Genomic DNA, 17,919 nt, shown 5'->3' on the forward strand with positions numbered 1-17,919 from the left:
CAGCAAGACATGATGAGGACTGAGCTGAGGTACAAAGTGAGAATGAATCAGGGGCCAGACTTAGGAGCTACTGAAGGTCAGAAAGATCTCGTGACTGCTAGATATGGTACGATGGAGAAGAAGACTGACTGGTTTCTGGTTTCAGTGACTGGGAGGACAATTGACTAGGAAACAAAGTACAGGACAGAGAATGGGTTTAAGAAGAAGCTAACCAGCTCCATTTGGGGAACAATGGTTTTTGTCATCTAATAGATAAGGAGTAATGTCTATTTGGCAACTGAAAACAGGTCTGGATCCCAGGAGAGATACCTGGGCCCACCTGGATTGGAAATCACAGATATGGTCATCAGTGTATGTAAGTCGGTGATGTGAGCCTGTTGAGTGGATAAGCTCACTCAGAAGACTGGGCAGGAGAAGGTGGAGGCTGCACTGGGAATACCTTGTTCCAGGTCTAAGGAAAGAAGACAGAGTAACCAAGAAGGCTGAGAAGACAGAGTAACCAAGAAGGCTGAGACAATGGCCGGGGGACAGTAGGAAAACCTGAGACCAAAGACCGCACTAGCATTTCTAGACACTCAGAGATCTCGTCGAGTGAATGAAAGCTTACCGTGTATTTAGAAGACATTTATTCTGAGTCTAGATTGTAAAAAAAAAATGGCAAGAAGAACAGAAGGTCTTGATTCATCACTGTAATTATCTGTGCCATCAATAATTCCCGGACCATACAAGAGTTCTCCAGGTGGCCTTGTGTTCCTGTGGTAAAGTTTGCCAGCAAAGGAAGGGTGAAACTTTCGGTTTGAGTTATTGCTATAGGATTGCTTGGATAAGACTTCTCTCTCCTTATCCTTTTATGGATCAGACAAATTAGTTTCATTACTGGTTTGGTTTCTCTCCTTTTCTTTTTGCTTATTAGTTATTATACAAGTAATGTGTGATGATTACAAAATATGGAACTAATGCAGAAGCATATTAAAATAAAAAGTAAAAACTCCTAAATCCTACTGCTTAGAAGTAACCACTATTAAAAGTTTGGTGCCTGTCTTTCAGATATTTTTACTTACTTGTAAGCATAATACAGGTGACATTTTGTGTTATAAAAATGGGATGATTCCATGCATGCTTTTCAACTAACTTTTTAATTTATCATGGACAGCTTTCCATGGCAGTACAATACAGAGCTATGATATCCTTTTTAATGGCTGCATAGTAGTCCCCGGTTTGAATATACCACAGTTCATATAACTTATGTTATACATGTTATAATTTATGTTTTTGCATACTTTTAGAAGTGTTTCAAAGAGAGATTTATACAAATGGAATTGCAGGGTCCAAACTATCAATATTTGCATTTTTGATACAATACAATTTGTACTCCATGAAAGCTGAATGGAAAATGCTGAAAGGCTACATAAATAATCATATTTAGTTTCCCTTTCAGCACAAAACATTAGGTTTAGTGCAGATTTGGGGACTTTAATATTTCCCTTCTCAGCTTTCAGGAGTCTCGGTGTCTTTCCATATTTGTTTATACCTAAAACCAAAGCCAAGTGAAGGAAGAGAATGGGGAGCTTAGCCATATAGTAGGTACCCTGAGGGGTCCCTGTGACTTCAGCAGAGTGCAGTGACTGGGCTTTCCAGACCTGGAAGGTGCAGCCTTCTGTGAGCCCTGAAATGCCTGGGCAAACCTGCCTGGAAAGAAGCCCAGAGGAGAGCAGGAGTTGGAGGGGCACACACTGAGGGGCCACCCTATCTGGGTCAAAGTTTGTGTTCTAGTGGGGAAGACAGACACTAAGCAAACAGGTGAGGATACAGTAGATTGTTGGGCAGTGACAAATGCTGTGAGGAAGAATGAAGTGGGTGAAGAGGAAACTGGCAGGTGGTGAGAGGGCCACATTAGCTGGAGCACCAGGCGTGGTGAGGAGACGTGGCTGTGCTGAGACCTCCTGAATGGATGGATAAGCCATGCTTAAGGGCTAGAGAAAGAATATTCTGTGCAGAGGAACTCAAGCCACAGGAGGAAGAATGGCATGTTTGGGGACCAACAAGGCTGGCATTGTGGCTGGCAGATGTGGGCAGGGACAGTGACAGTGTCTTTGAGGTCATCTGGGGCTGCACCATCTGATATGGTGGCACATATCATAATTAAATGATTGCTTAATTAAATGAATCGATTAAATGATTGAGACTTCAGTGTCAGTAGGGCATGAGGCATGTTGGAAGAGCTGTTCTCAGACACTGTTTGTTGGGAATATGAATTAGTGGATCCTTTTGTTGGACGATTGGACTGTGCATAGCAACACTGCAAAAGAGCAGACTCGATCCAGCAAAAGCAATTCTGTGTATTTGTCCTCTGAAGATCCTGGTCTGTGTGTACCAAGAAACAAGTATAAGAGTGTTTATTACAGCACATGAAGCTATTTCATTAGCTAAACTTGTAACCATCTAAATGCTCATCCATAAGACCATGGGGAACTGAATTACAGTATGTCTTTGCCCATCTGTATGATGTGGCTCTTTTTTAAAAATCTGTAAATACACTGATAAGAAAAAGATCTCCAAAAATGTGGGTAGGTAAAAAGAAGTTGCAATGTTTAGTTCACATATTTAACTAGTAGCTGTATTTGTATATGTGTGTACTTTTATAAATACCTAGAAAAAAATCTGGGAGAATAAACACAAAACTGCTAGCAGCAGTTACCGCTGGAAAGAAGAGTGAGGTCTCAGGGTTTGGGGGTGAGCGTGGGGGTGACATTCATGGTCTGCATCTAAGGAACCACAGCAAGCTTTGTTTTTGAAATGACCTAACAGTGCGCTGAAGCCAAGGCAGGTTTGGGTTAATCTAGGTCTGTGTGATTTCGCTAATCTCCCATCCACTGCTCTTTGACTTTCTGACAAAGGAGATGTGAAGGTGAGCACTGTGCCTAGAACACAAAGGAGAAGCTGCACTGTGCCCCGGGTATCCCTGGACACAATGTGAGGAGCGTCCACATGTTTTTGCTGGACCAGCTCTGGCAGCAAGTTCCACGAAGGCTCAGCTGTAGCCAAGAGAGCTAAAAGGCTGTCTAGGTCACCTCTGTGGACCCGCTGCATGGAAATTAATTAGAGTTGGACCATGTCCCCTGTGGCTTGGCTCCAGGTGATGCGAAAGTTATTAGCAGCTATATGCAGCTACAGCATCCTTCCCCGTCTTCTGAAAATTTGTTTCGGCAGAGACAGGCAGGCAGACTAAGTTGGTGGCTGAGGACAGTAAAATTTTAATTCCCAGATAGTTTGGTCAGGGTCATTAGGGTGGCAGTGACTTTCAGAGAAGGGCATGTTTTTCATCAAATCGGAGACAGCAGTGTCCTTACTCCTCCCCTGACCACTCAAAACTAAATTCTTTTTCCTATAAACAAGTGTGTCATTCCTCAAGCACAGGGGGTGGTGACCATAGCAACAAATCACCCAACTATTTCTTTTGTTGATCTGTTTGACTTTTGTGAAGCCACCCTTTCCACAATTTCTGTTGCCATTTCAATTTTAACTAGCTTACCTTCTATTTCTCTTCTCCAACTATGCATAGGAACAAAGAAAGACACTCAGAAAGATCAAGATACGAATAAACCTGCTCTTTCATCTCCTAAGAGAGTAGCAGCTTCAGCCACCAAGCTTCATTCACCAGGTATGTAGGAAATATGATGTGTTACTTGGGGAGATGACTTGAACTTGGAATTTATCTTATTCAGATGTCATTAATGGAGCAATGCCAGCCCATGTGATTTACATGATTGTTCCAGAGCTTGACATACATATGCTGATGTTTTCTGACTCTAGATGAAATGAATCAACTGTTCACATCATTTTATCTTGAAAAAACAAGATGCTATGCTACGTTTAACTGGGAGGATCTTCTCCGTGTAGGGGTATCTGCTATTCCAATAGCATGTAGAAATCATTTACAATTGAAAAATAGACTTTAAAGATCTAACCTCAAGAAATAATATTGTCTAAAAGGAAGAAGAACAGAGATAAGGGGTATCAAATGATTTGTTAGTCTGTCAATGAGGAAACCATTTATTTGCATTTATTCAGATATGAACAAACTACATAAGGTTACTTGAAAGTCAAAAATTGTTTAATATGAATATTCCTGGCCAGGCGTGGTGGCTCATGCCTGTAATCCCAGCGCTTTGGGAGGCCAAGGGGGGCGGATCACTTGAGGTCAGGAGTTCCAGACCAGCCTAGCCAATATGGCAAAACCCTGTCTCTACTAAAAATACAAAAATTAGCCGGGTATGGTGGCTTTCGCCTGTAGTTCCAGCTACTTGGGAGGCTGAGGCAGGAGAATCACTTGAACTCGAGAGGTGGAGGTCGCAGTGAGCCGAGATCACGCCACTGCACTCCAACCTGAATGACAGAGCGAGACTTCATCTCAAAAAAAAGAAAAAGAAAAAGAAGAATATTCCCGTTGTAAGACGTTCCTGCCATTGTAGAACAGTATGCAATGCAACCTCAAAACATTTTCTTTAAGCCCAAAAATGGTGGCCTTAATAGCAGCTAATGTTTGAGCTCTGACTGCGTGCCAGGTACTGTCCTGTGCTCTTTAAATATGTTAATTGATTTAATGTCCACAATAACTCTGTGAGACAGGTTGTGTTATCGCCCCTCTCTTTACATGTGAGGAAACTGAGGCACAGACATTTCATTAATTTGCCCAAAGTCACAGGTAATAAGTAGTGGAGCCTTGGTTTTAACCTAAGCAATCTGTATTCCAGACTTGCATTGTTAGTTGCTACACTGTTAACCCAAAAGCATGGAGAATAGAGAACTTACTAAAATTGCTGATTAATTAAAAATTTATGGAAAATAGATTAAAGCTGTAAATGTGAAGGACAGGAGACAAAGCCTGGTAGTTGGGTGAGAGATCAGATCTGAGGACCCTGCATAAATCTGGAATTTCTAAAGGGCAACACTTTGGAAGGAAAAGAAAATTCACCCTGCAGGAGACTGGCCGACCACAGCTCCAGCTCTGTGGGAAGCCGAGGATTTTTTTGAGGATTGTTGCATCTATGTTTGTCAGGGAAATTGGTTGTAATTTTCTTTTTATTTATGATGTTCTTTCCTGGTTTTAGTATTAGGGTGATACTGGCTTTATAGAATGATTTAGGGAGGATTCCCTCTTTCTCTATCTTTTGAATTCGTGTCAATAGGATTGGTACCAGTTCTTCTTTCAATGTCACATAGAAATCAACTGTGAATTCGTCTGGTCCTGGACTTTTTCTTGTTGGCAATTTTTTTTATGATCATTTCAATCTTGCTTCTTATTACTGGTCTGTTTGGAGTTTTAATTTCTTCCTGGTTTAATCTAGGAAGGATGTATATTTCCAGGAATTTATTTATCTCCTCTAGGTTTTCTGTGTTTTTCATGTAAAGGTGTTCATAGTAGCTTGGAATGATCTGTTGTATTTTTGTGGTATCAGTTATAGTATTTCCTGTTTTGTTTCTAATCAAGTTTATTTGGATCTTCCCTCTTCTTTTCTTGATTCATCTTGCTAATGGTCTATCAATTTTGTTTATCTTTTCAAAGAACCAGGTTTTTATTTCATTTATCTTTTGTATTATTTTTGTCTTTCAGTTTTCTTTAATTCTGCTCTGATCTTTGTTACTTCTTTTCTTCTGCTGGGTTTCAGTTTGGTTAGTTTTTGTTTCTCTAGTTTCTCGAGGTGTGACCTTAGACTCTCTGTTTGTCCTCTTTCAGCTTTTCAATGCAGGCATTTAATGCTCCAAACTTTCTTTCCTCTTAGAACTGGTTTAGTTGTATCCCAAAGGTTTTAATAAGTTGTATCACTGTTATCATTCAGTTCAAATAATTTTTTAATTTCCATTTTGATTTCATTGTTGACCCAACGGTCATTCAAGAGCAGGTCATTTAATTTCCATGTATTTGCATGGTTTTGAGGGTTCCTTTTGGAGTTGATTTCCATTTTTATTCCACTGTGGTTTGGGAGAGTACTTGATATAATTTCGATTTCCTGAAATTTATTGAGACTTCTTTTGTGGCCTATTCTGTGGTCTGTCTTGGAGAATGTTCCACGTGCTGATGAATGTACATTCTGCAGTTGTTGGATAGAATGTTCTGTAAATATCCACAAACTACATTTTATCTAGGATATAGTTGAAGTGCATTGTTACTTTGTTGAGTTTCTGTCCTGATGACCTGTCTGGTGCTATCAGTGGGGTACTGAAGTCTCCCACTATTATTGTGTTGCTGTCTATCTCATTTTTTCAGGTCTAATAGTAAATGGTTTATAAATTTGGGAGCTCCAGTGTTAGGTGTATATACATTTAGTGTTGTGATATTTTCCTGTTGGACGAGTCCTTTTGTCATTATATAATGTTCCTCTTTGTCTTTTTTAACATTTTGCTTTAAAGTCTGTTTTGTCTGATACAACAATAGCTACTCCTGCTCACTTTTGGTATCCATTTGCATGGAATATCTTTTTCCACCCCTCTACCTTAAGTTTATGTGAGTCCTTATGTGTTGTTAGATGAGTCTCTTGAAGACAGCAGATACTTGGTTGGTGAATTCTTATCCATTCTTCCATTCTGTATCTTTTAAGTGGAACATTTAGGCCATTTACATTCAATGTCAGTATTGAGATGTGAGGTACTATTCTATTCATCATGCTGGTTGTTGCCTGAATACCTTGTTGTTGTTGTTTTTGTCATTGTGTTATTGTTTTATACATCCCGTGAGATTTATGCTTTAAGGTGGTTCTATTTTGATGTGTTTTGAGAATTTGTTTCAAGATTTACAACTCCTTTTAGCAGATCTTGTAGTGCTGCCTGGTAGTGGCAAATTCTCTCAACATGTTTGTCTGAAAAAAGACTGTATCTTTCTTTCATTTATGAAGCATAATTTCATTGGATAAAAAACTCATGGCTAACAATTGTTTTGTTTAAGAAGGCTACAGGTAGGACCCCAATCCCTTCTGGCTTGTAGGGTTTCTGCTGAAAAATTTGCTGTTAATCGGATAGATTTTCCTTTATAAATTACTTGATACGTTTTCCTGACAACTTTTAAGGTTCTTTCGTTTGTTGTCACTTTAGATAACCTGATGACTAGGTGCCTAGGCAATGATCTTTTTGTAATAAATTTCCTGGGTGTTCTTTGAGCTTCTTGTATTCAGCTCTCTAGATCTCTAGCAAGACCAGGGAAGTTTTCCTTGATTATTCCCTCAAATTTGTTTTCCAAAGTTTCAGATTTCTTTCCTTTCTCAGAAACACCAATTTTTCTTAGATTTGGTTATTTAACATAATCCCAAACTTCTTGGAGGTTTTATTCATTTTTTAAAATTATTTTTTCTTTGTCTTTGTTGAATTGGGTTAATTCAAAAGTCTTGTTTTTCAGCTCTGAATTCCTTTCTTCTGCTTGTTTGATTCTATTGTTGACACTTTCCAGTGTATTTTGCATTTATCTAAGTGTGTCCTTCGTTTTCAGAAGTCGTGATTGTTTTTTATTTATTTATGCTATCTATTACTCTGGAGATTTTTTCATCCATACCCTGTAACTTTTTTTTTTTAAGTTGGTATTCACCTTTCTTTGGTGCCTCCATGTGTAGCTTCATACTCAAACTTCTGAATTATTTTTCTGGCAATTCAGAGATTTCTTCTTGGTTTGGCTCAATTGCTAGTGAGCTAGTGTGATCTTTTGGGGGTGTTAAAGAATCTTGTTTTGTCATATTACCGGAATTGTTTTTCTGGTTCCTTATCATTTGGGTAGCCTATGTTGGAGGGAAGATCTGTGGCTCAAGGGCTATTGTTCAGATTCTTTTGTCACACGGGGTGCTCCCTTAATGTGGTGTTCTCCTCCCTTCCTCTAGGAATAGGACTTCCTAAGAGCCGAACTGTAGCTATTGTTATATTTGTTCTGGGTCTAGCCACCCAGCTGAGCTACCAGGCTCCAGGCTGGTACTGGGGAGTGTCTGCAAAGAGTCCTGTGATATCATGTGTCTTAAGGTCTGTCAGCCGTGAGTAACGAGCACCTGCTCCAGTGGAGGTAGCAGGGGAGTGAAATGGACTCTGAGAGGGTCCTCGGTTGTAGTTTTGTTTAGTACACTGGCTTAGTGTTGGTTGACCTCCAGCCAGGAGGCGGCACTTTCAAGAGAGCCTCAGCTGCAGTAGTGTAGGGAGGATACGAGCTTGCCCTAATGCCACCTGGATGATAAGTATTTGGTTTCTTAGGTGGTGGGCAGGGCCCTGGAACTCCCAAGAGATTGTGTTATTTGTCTTTAGCTACCAGGGTGGGTAGAGAAAGACAATCAGGTGGGGGCAGATTTAGGCATGTCTGGGCTCAGACTCTCCTTGGTAGAGGGGGCTCCCTGGGGCTGTTGTGCAGGATGGGGGTGTGGTTTCAAGCCAATGGAATTATGTTCCCAGGGGCATTATTGCCGCCTCTGCTGGGTCACGCAGGTCGCCAGGGGGAAAGCTGGCAGTGACAGGCCTTACAAGGCCAGTGTCACTCCCACATGTCCCCCCAACAGCACAAGAGGGACATGCCCCAGGCTAAAAGCCTCCCTGCTGAGAAAGCAAGCGGGACTTTCAGGTTTCTTGCCTCCCCACCTGTAGCGGCTTCTGTGCTCCTATCCGTACTCCCAGATCACCTCCTCTCCAGAGTCTGTCCAGGAAACTGCGCAAATTGTTTTAAAGTTCAGCTGGAAGTTTCCTTCTCCCTGTGATCTTTCCCCAGTTCCACTGGCACCCCTCCCCCAAGAACCCCTGAGAGACAAAGGCAGAAATGGCTTCCCTGGGGTTCAAGAGTGCCCACAGGACTCTTCCACTGCTTCCCCTACCCTTATATTTTGCTCAGCTCTCTAATTTGTCTTAGCTCCCGATAAGGTCAGATCCTTCTCCCGTGATCTGGTTCTTCAGGCTCCCCAGTGAGGACGTGTGTTTGGGGACAGTCATTCCCCTGTCACACTTCGGACACTCATAGTTTTTCAGCTGTGTCATGGAGCCCGCAGCAACAACCACCTCTTTCAAAGGGTCTGTGGATTCTCTCAGCTTTCCTGGTGTGTTCTTCAGTAGTTCTTGGACCAAAAGTTCCCAGTGTGTCTCCACAAGCTGCTCTGTCCATCTGAGTGGGAGCCGTAGGTTAGTCCTGCCTCCCGTCTGCCATTTTCCCTCACTTTCTGATTTCTGTTCTTTTTACTCTTCTTCTGCTTATACTGGGTTTAATTAGCTGATGTCATTGGTTGGAGGTCTTTTGTTAATTATGTATGTGTTTAGTACAGTAAATCTCTCTGTACAAGTTGCTTTAGTCATAGTCCACACATTTTGACACATTCGGTTTTCATCTTCATTGAGTTCAAAATATTTTCAGATTTCCCTTTTGGATTTCTTCTTTGGTCTATGATTATTTGGAAGTGTATTGTTTAGTTTGCACATATTTGGGGACCTCTCAGGGATCTTTCTGTTATTGATCTCTAATTTGTAATTCTAATTTGGTTGGAGAACATACTTTGGATGATTCAAAAAAAAAAAAAAAACCACAAACCTATTCCTCCCGTCACAGCACCTCTGACACCACACATGTGAGGTTTCCACACCAAGCGATTCTCCACTTCTCTGTGGACACCACCCAAGTGTCCTACAATTTGATTCAAGTATAACACTAATTACCCAGAGTTAGCACAGGCCACACAGGTTAAGGGCTCAATCGCACAAGACTGACCCTCACTTTAGGTGCCAACTAAAAGTAGTAGGTGTGTATGTGACCCACACTTCTGTCTGACCTGGCTACAAATTGGAGGTTCTCACAATCTTCTCCTTAAGTTGAATAATTTATTATAACAACTCACAGAAATCAGGGAAACATCTCAGTTATTTACCAGTTTATTATAAAGGATATGATGAAGGATACAGATGAAGAGTTGGATGAGGAGGTACATAGAGTCAGGTCCAGAGTGCAGGAGCTTGTGTCCCACAGAGAGAGGGCGCTCCACCATGTTGATACCTGGATGCATTCACCAACCCAGAAGTCCTCCGAATCCTATACTTCAGGAGTTTTGATAAGGCTTCATCACACAGACATGACTGATTCTTAACTCAGTCTCCAGCCGCGGAGGAAGGGGAGAGAGGGAGCTGGAAGTTTCAAGCTTCTAATCATGGCTTGGTCTTTCTGGTGACCAGTCCCTATCCTGAAACTATCCAGGAGCCACCAAGAGAAGCTGTCATTAGAGCAAATAATGCTTCTGTTACCCAGGAAATTCCAAGGGATTTAGGAGCTCTGTGTCAGAAACTGGGATCAAAACCAAATGTTAGAACAAAAGATTCTTCTAGCACTCATATCACTCAGCAAAGTACAAGGGTTTTAGGAACTCTGTGTCAGAAATTGGGGGCAGAGAGCAAATATATATTTCTTATTATGTCACAGATGACTCGAATCCTTTAAATTTATCGAGCCTTGTTTTAAGACCCACAACAAGATCTACCTTGGTAAACATTTCATGCATACTTAAAAAAACAGCGTCTACTCTGCTGTTTCTGTGTGGAGTGTTCTACAAATCTCATAGGTCAGGTTGGCTGAAGCATTGTCAAGTATTCTATACCCTCACTGATTTTCTCTCTACCTGTTCTTTCAGTAGATGAGAGAGGGCTTGAAATCTCAGACTGTAATTGCAGATTTGTCTGTTTCCTTTGTCAACTTTATCAGCCTTTCCTCCATATATTCTGAATCAGCTCTATAAGGTATATAAAGTTTTAGTTTATCACTTTGATGAATTGGCCACTTTATCATTATGAAATGAACTTCTTTATCCCTGGTAATAATTTTTTCCTTGAAATCTACTTTTTTCATTGTTAATAGAGCCACTCCAGCTTTCTGTTATTTTCAGCGTGGTATAATCTTTCCATACTAACCTTTTCATCTATTTTTCTATTTATTTTTAAGTAGGCTTCTTATAGGCCTCATGTAATTAGATCTTAACTTTTTATCCAATCTGCAATCTCTGCCTTTCATATACATCTGATGTTATTACTGATGTAATTGAGATTAAATCTACCATCTTGCCATATTTTCTATTTAACCCATATGTTCTTTCTTTTCTTTTCCCTCTTTTACTGCCTTCTTTTGGCATTGGAAAGTTTTTTATGATTCCGTTTATCTCCTTTGTTCATGTATTAGCTATCTGTCTCTTATTTTTGTGTTCTCAGTGGTTGTTTTATCCAGTGGATGTTTCATAATATATGTCATTAGCTTTCAACATTCTAGCTTCAAGTGACATTATATCACTTTGTACATGATGTAAGAATGTTATAACAGCATATTTCCATCTCTCTCCTGGCATTTGTGCTATTGTTATTAGATATTTTACTTCTACATATATTATGAACCTATACTACATTGTTATTATTATTGATTATCAACACTCAGTTTTCTTTTAAAGAAATTTAAATAATAAAAGTCTTTTGAGTTACTCATTTAATTGCCATTTTTAGTATTTTTTATTTCTTTGTGTAGATCCACATTTCTGTCTGGTATCATTTTTCTTCTGTCTGAAGGACTTCCTTTAACATTTATTGTAGTGGAGGTTTGCTGGTGGTGAATTCTTTTGGATTTTGTTCACCTGTGCTTTTGATAAATATTTTTGCTTTGTTCTGAATCCAAGTTGGTATTTTTTTCTTTGAATATTTAAAGATGCTGTTTTGTTTGTGTCTATCTTGAATGATGTCTAGTGGAAAATCTGCTGTTATTCTTATCTTTGGGTCTTTGTACATAATGTGTCTTTTTTCTGGCTGCTTTAAAGATGTTCTCTTTTTCATGGGTTTTGATCAGTTTAATTACAATATTCCTTGTTGTTGTTTTCTTCGTGTTTTTGTGCTTGAAGTTTGTTGAGATTTTTGGATCTGTTTTTATAGTTTTCATCAAATTTGCGGTGTTTTGCCCATTTTTTTTTCAAATATTTTCAGTCCTTGTTCTTCATCTTCAGGGACTCCAATAACACATATATTAGGCCTCTTCAAGTTGCCCTACAGCTCCTGTTCAAAGTGATATTCTGTTCATTTCTTTGAGTATTTCTTCTCTCTGTGTTTCATTCTGGATAGTTTCGATTGCTATATCCTCACTACTTTTCCTTTCCCTTTCTTTTTCATAAAATAACATTTATTTATTAACTCACAGTTCTGTAGGTTAGACGTCCAGATGTGGCTTACCTTGAATTCTCTGCTCAAATGATCACAAGGCTGATATGAAGATGTCAGCCAGGCTGAGTTCTTGACTAGAGGCTCTGGAGAATGTTTGCTTTTAAAGTCATTTAGGTTGTTGGTAGAATCTAGCTCATGTGCTTGTAGTACTAGAGTTTTTGTTTCCTTGCTGGCTATCAGTCAGGGACAACCTTCAGCTCATAGGGCCATCCACATGCCTTGCTATGTGCTCCCTTTTATCTTCAAAGCAGTAATGGTGTGTTGAATCCTTCTCAGACTTCAAATCTCTGACATGCAGCTCTATGACCAGCTGGAGATAACTCTGCTTTTAGTAGACTTGCTTGATTAGGCCAGGCTCACCCAAGATAATCTTCCTCTTAATGTGTAATATAATATAGTCTTGAGAGCGGTATCTCTTCATGTTCATGGTTGTTATGCAGTTGTTTTAGTCCACTTGGGCTGCTATAACAAATACCATAGATTGGATGACTTAAACAATAGAATTTTTTTCTCATGATTCTGGAGGCTGAGAAATCCAAGAGCAAGGTGCTGACTGATTTGTTTCTGGTGAGGGTCCTCTTCTTTGTTTGCAGATGAATACATTTTTGCCATAGCCTTACACGTGGGAGAGACAGATTATTGCTCTCATATTTCTTCTTATAAGAGCACTAATCCCATTCATGAGGGCCCCACTCTCAGGACCTAATCACCTCCGAAAGGCCCCACTTACAGATGTCATCACATTGGGAATTAGGGCTTCCATATATAAATCTTGAGAGCACACAGTCAGTCAGTTCATAGCAGCAGGGTATGTACATGAAGGGGCAGTCACTGAGGGCAAGTGTAGGGTCTTGCCACCACGGGTGGATTTCGAGTCCTAAAGAATGGCAACTTGGAAATGCTACATAACCACAGTGGAGAGGTCTGGGAGGGACAGTTTTTCTTTTTCCAGGATCTTCATTTCTTTTTGATGATGATGCTTCTTTATTCAGATTACTGAATATCAAAGAAAATCAACTGAAATGGTTAGTGCCTCCATCAGGCCTTTGGGCCTTCAAATGACATCTGGCCTAGGAGAAGCTTTCTGGGTGTCTCATTTAAGGAGAGTTCCTCTCCCCTCCTGGACTGTAAATTGAATCATGGCAGGAACTATCTTTTCTGCCATCTCTCGCTTCCCCAAAACAAAACAAGCCAGAATAACAAACATCCCCTGACCCTCATATTTCTGACACATTTTTCTCCCCATCTGGACACCCAGTTTTGAGAAAAAATTGTTTATGTTCCCCATCCCGGTCCCCATGCTTACAAATGACTCTACCTGCTACCATCTAGACACCCCACTATTCTACTACAAAGGCCACTACTGATTTCTTGGTTAGTAAGGTGTTTTGTTTTGTTCTGTTTTTGAGACAGGGTCTCACTCTGTCACCCAGGCTGGAGTGCAGTGCGTGATGTCAGCTCACTTCAGCCTTGACCTCCCAGGCTCGAGCAATCATCCCCCCACAGCCTTCCAAGCAGCTGGGACTATAGGTGTGCACCACCATACCTGGCTAATTTTGGTTTTGTTTTGTTTTGTTTTTGTAGAGATGAGGTCTTTCTATGTTGCCCAGGCTGGTCTCAAACACCTGAGCTCAAGCCATTGTCCTGCCTTGGCCTCTCAAAGTGCTGGGATTACAGGCATGAGCCACCATGCCTAGCCCCCATAGTATTCTTAAGTTTTTTTCTGGAGTGAAGTTATGTCACTCGGAAGGAGTCTGATCATTCTGGGTTTTGCTTTTCAGCCTTATTAGGCAGGTACTGATCAGCAGTTCTTCCCAGCCAATTTTTCTACACTACTGAGCAAAAGCTGTGTGAATGCTTTACCTGATGCCCATGAAGTATGGGGTGTTCCAAACTGGCTGCTGGGAACAGGAACTATTTGTGGCCTTTGGTGGACTCTTAAGTATTGTCCCACTAATCCTTGGCAGAGTTCTGTCCCCAACCTGAGATCCTCTCTCCACAGGCAGGCATGCACTGATCAGAACCTGGATGAAAATTCGAGGTCACTCCTCAGATCTTCAGAATTCTCTCGGTGGAGCTCAGTCCTCTCTGGTACTCTACCTTGTAGGCTCTAACTCCTGACCTCCCTGAGCCCCCAGATCCACTTTCTCAACTCAGAGAAACCTCCGGGCTCTACCTGAGTCCCCCGATTCCCTGCACCAGAGTTTGAAAAGTCATGTGGGTGATGAGCTTCAGCAATTGTAGGTTCACCTCGTTTGTTTTCTGACTCTCAGGGATCACTGTGCTTCATTGCCTAAAGTTTAATATCTTGAAAACTATTGTCTTGTATATTTGGGGCTTTTTTTTTTTTTTTTTTTTTTTTTTTTTTTGCTGATTTCAAATGAGAGGGTAAGTCTGATCCCACTTACTTCATCTTGGCCAGAAGTAGCTATATTTGAATATAAAAATTTGGCAATTGTCATAACACCATTAAGCCACTATTTTTTACCTTTGGAGAAAAAAGGGATTCAGATTTACCTAGATAAATAGCACCCGTACTTCTTGTAAATAACAATAAGTTTCCTAAAGTTGAAAATACTGTATGCCACGTTTTATCTTGTCTAGAGAGTGGGTTATATGAACAAAGTGTTTATTGTTGGATCTGGAAACCCTGATTGTAGCTTCCTGTTTTTTCGGTTCTTCTGTACATCAAAACACGAAAGAATCTGCTCCTACCTTGGGAGTACCTTGCTCCTACAGGGCGTAGTTATGGGATGGCCCGGTGCTACCCAAATTTGTAATTCCTGCCCCCATCTGTACTTAGGACCAGCTGGAAGGAAATCCCCACCCACACGCCATCTGCTCAGCCTCTCCCCACCACCAGCTCACCCCAGCCAAGCCATTGCCAGTACTAAGTAGGAAAATAGTGGGCCACTGGGCAGCGTTTTCTGAAATAAATTTAGATTGGTTTAATAAAAATAAAGCCTGTCCAAGTCCACAAAGAAATCAGTGCATGGACTCCCTAGGGTGTCCTGCTGTCTGTTATGATGCTGACCAAACCCATGAAGTGCTTTGTCTTCAAGTGGGAAGCTATCAAAGTTCTGTCCTGTAATTATTTGCCTTCTTGTCTATGGTGTGAAGGTCATGGGCCATCTCTGATGTTATAAATATGCAGGTTCCCATGCGGCACTGTTTGTTATTGTGTCAGTTAAGCTTTCCAGCTTTAAAATTAAACCAATCTTTTTCATCCATTACAATCCTCTGGATAGGGACTGGATGACTGCCGATGAATTTTTAATATTTTCTTTCTATTTTCAAAGGCCGTGTCCTCTCCCGTGCTCAGCGTTTGCACGCAATGCCTAGCCTTTGCACGCAAACTGTTCGCATCCACCTTTGTGCTGTAGAAGGTCACCAGCTTCTCCCTGGAGGCCTCACAGTTACCAGCTGCCACTGAGATCAGCATGGATTCTATCTTCTCCTGACCAGAGTTATGTAGCCAATAGGATGGCTGCAAAAAAATCATGATTGGGGTAACATTTAGATGGCAGGAGGGTGTTCTAGATTTAGAGTATGCGCCCAAACCAGGGAGATCTGTTAGAGATGTTGTAGAGTGGTTCAGCAATGTGCTTAATTGGTAAGAGCCCTGGGCAAGGCAGTCAGAAGACCAAGAGCCAGGCCTGGCCAGGTCCCTACAGGACAACGGATTGCCTGAGGGCAAGGACTGGGCTTTACTTCTTTTCATTTCCCGCTGTGCCTTGCACAGTCTCATTCACAGAGTCAGTGCTGAAGAGAAGGTGTCAGGTGGTTTTGCGGCCGAAAACCACATGACAAGAAGCATGCATGTGAAGTCAGCTTTGTGTGTAGGTCAGGACAAAACACTAATCTAGGTATTTCTGCTTGTATATTTCACACAGAAAAGGAAGTACATTGGAGATAAGGCTCATTAACAGTTGGGTAGTGTACTAGGGCCAGTGAGTAAAAAATTGGCAATGCTACTCTCTTTTCCCTGCATTTAAAGATTCTGAATCCATTGGTAAGCCCTGTGTTGAAGGCCCCTATTCACTAATATCCATTTCCTAGTTCAGCTGGGTGGAAATCAGATAGACATTGTAGGAGACCAGAGTCTCACTTCTTTGGAAAGCGTCTAAGTAGGTTCTGGCTGCCTGCACAGTGAGGTCAGTGGCATGCCTGCCTGCTTTTCTGCTTTGGACCTGAGACCACCCCAGAAGCAATAGAAGTACTGCAAGGAGCAGGGAAGGAGGCGATAACAAAACACTCCTACATCTGAAAGTGTCGTGGGGGAACGTGACATGCCCCTCCTTTAAAGCCTGCGCGGTGGCACTAGTGAGAAATATGATGGGGAAGAGGTCAGGAGTGGGTCACCACCACACCAACACCACTTCTCATCCCAGGCCCACCATGTGCCTTGGGAGCTGCCTGTGACCACCACCCTGCAGAAGTTGGCCCTCTAATTATCCCACAAACCTGGTGCTTCCTAAGCAGATGTGCATTCTAGCTTCACTATGTGCGGGCTCTTGAGAGAAAAATGAGAAGCAAACACCTGTTCTGAAACAGCTGAAGCTGGCTGTGTCAGTGATCTTCGTTCATCATAAGCTGTCCATCCCCAAGGTGGCAGTGAGCCTGAGCTGCGATCTTTATGCACCACCCTGGGGACCGTCTGACATGTGGGTGGACAGGAAAGGAGGTGACAGTACGTCAGGGAATCAGCTATAGAAGTAGTAACAAAGATCGACAGCACGAGAAAGAATACTGTTTTTAGCAAAGACAAAAGACTGCCAGTGACAGTACAATGATTATTAGTCCTAGGCAAAGTCACGCTGGATATGTTTAGAGAATGGCAGGACCCTTTTCACCTTAAAGCAATAGAGAACTCTACAGTCAACTTTGTTTCTCAGCTTTTCCTTCCTAAAGTCTTAGGTGCCGGAGCCTTGATCTGTGCTCTGACAGTGATTGAGTGCCACCGGTCCTGAACCAGGATTAGTTTCACAAGGTAGTTTGGTGTCACAGAGCCGCCAAACTTTCGCTTGGTGTGTTGATCCCAAAAGTTGACGTTGTCAGGGGAGCCTCTATCTTAGCTCAGAACACGGGTTGTTTGCTGGCCCCAGAAGAAGAGGTGAGCTTTTTGCACTGTTGTTCAGTAGAACACTGGAATTTTGAATAGGTGAGTAAAAGCAATATAATAATGACACCAATATCAAAGTAAGTGCCAAGAGTAGAATTTCACTGAATCCTTTTATATTGTGCATTTACCATTGAGTATAATTTCTAACATCATGATGATGATATTATTAAAGGTGGTCGTTCTTAGGAGCTATCCTACCCAGAAATAAATCTAACATCCAAAAATACATGACAGTGTGAGCGCCTGCTAACGTCCACAAGCTCAGAGGTGACTCTCTGTACCATGGGTTACAATTAGTTCTAATTCACTGAGCTGGAAATTGTTTTATTATTTTCTTTAGATTTCTAAAAGAAGTGCCTTCTATTGTAACAGTGTCAGGCACCTGGTACCTCAACAAATTAATTAAAGCACTGAAGTGTTTTGTAAAATCACCAGCCACAGCAATAAAATGGAAAACAGCAATTGTGGGGAAAAAAAAAATCTATCTTTGGTCTTAAGCTGTGTCTTAGAGTTTAATGCAGGCAATAAAATCTCTCACCTTTTCTTAATGATGTTTAGTTGGTAGTCATATTTGTTTTGTTTTCAGCATTGAGAATGTTGAGATAAAGGACATA

The 17,919-nt window shown here is 41.2% G+C and overlaps 1 protein-coding gene across 3 annotated transcripts in view; it reads left to right on the plus strand.

Moving 5' to 3' along the window:
* The window catches only part of MTUS2 (microtubule associated scaffold protein 2), a 429,948-nt gene that overhangs the window by 265,798 nt on the left and 146,231 nt on the right, over window positions 1-17,919 (plus strand). For all 3 annotated transcript variants that reach the window (XR_012426783.1, XM_045377128.3, XM_045377130.3), the window contains exon 5: window positions 3,563-3,661. Coding sequence is in view for 2 of the 3 variants with exons in the window: in XM_045377128.3 (XP_045233063.2) it covers window positions 3,563-3,661 (99 nt within the window). In the remaining variant the exon portion in view is untranslated. The remainder of the gene's footprint in view (window positions 1-3,562; window positions 3,662-17,919) is intronic.

Source organism: Macaca fascicularis, chromosome 17 (assembly GCF_037993035.2).
Source record: "Macaca fascicularis isolate 582-1 chromosome 17, T2T-MFA8v1.1".
NCBI classification, from domain to species: Eukaryota; Metazoa; Chordata; class Mammalia; order Primates; family Cercopithecidae; genus Macaca; species Macaca fascicularis.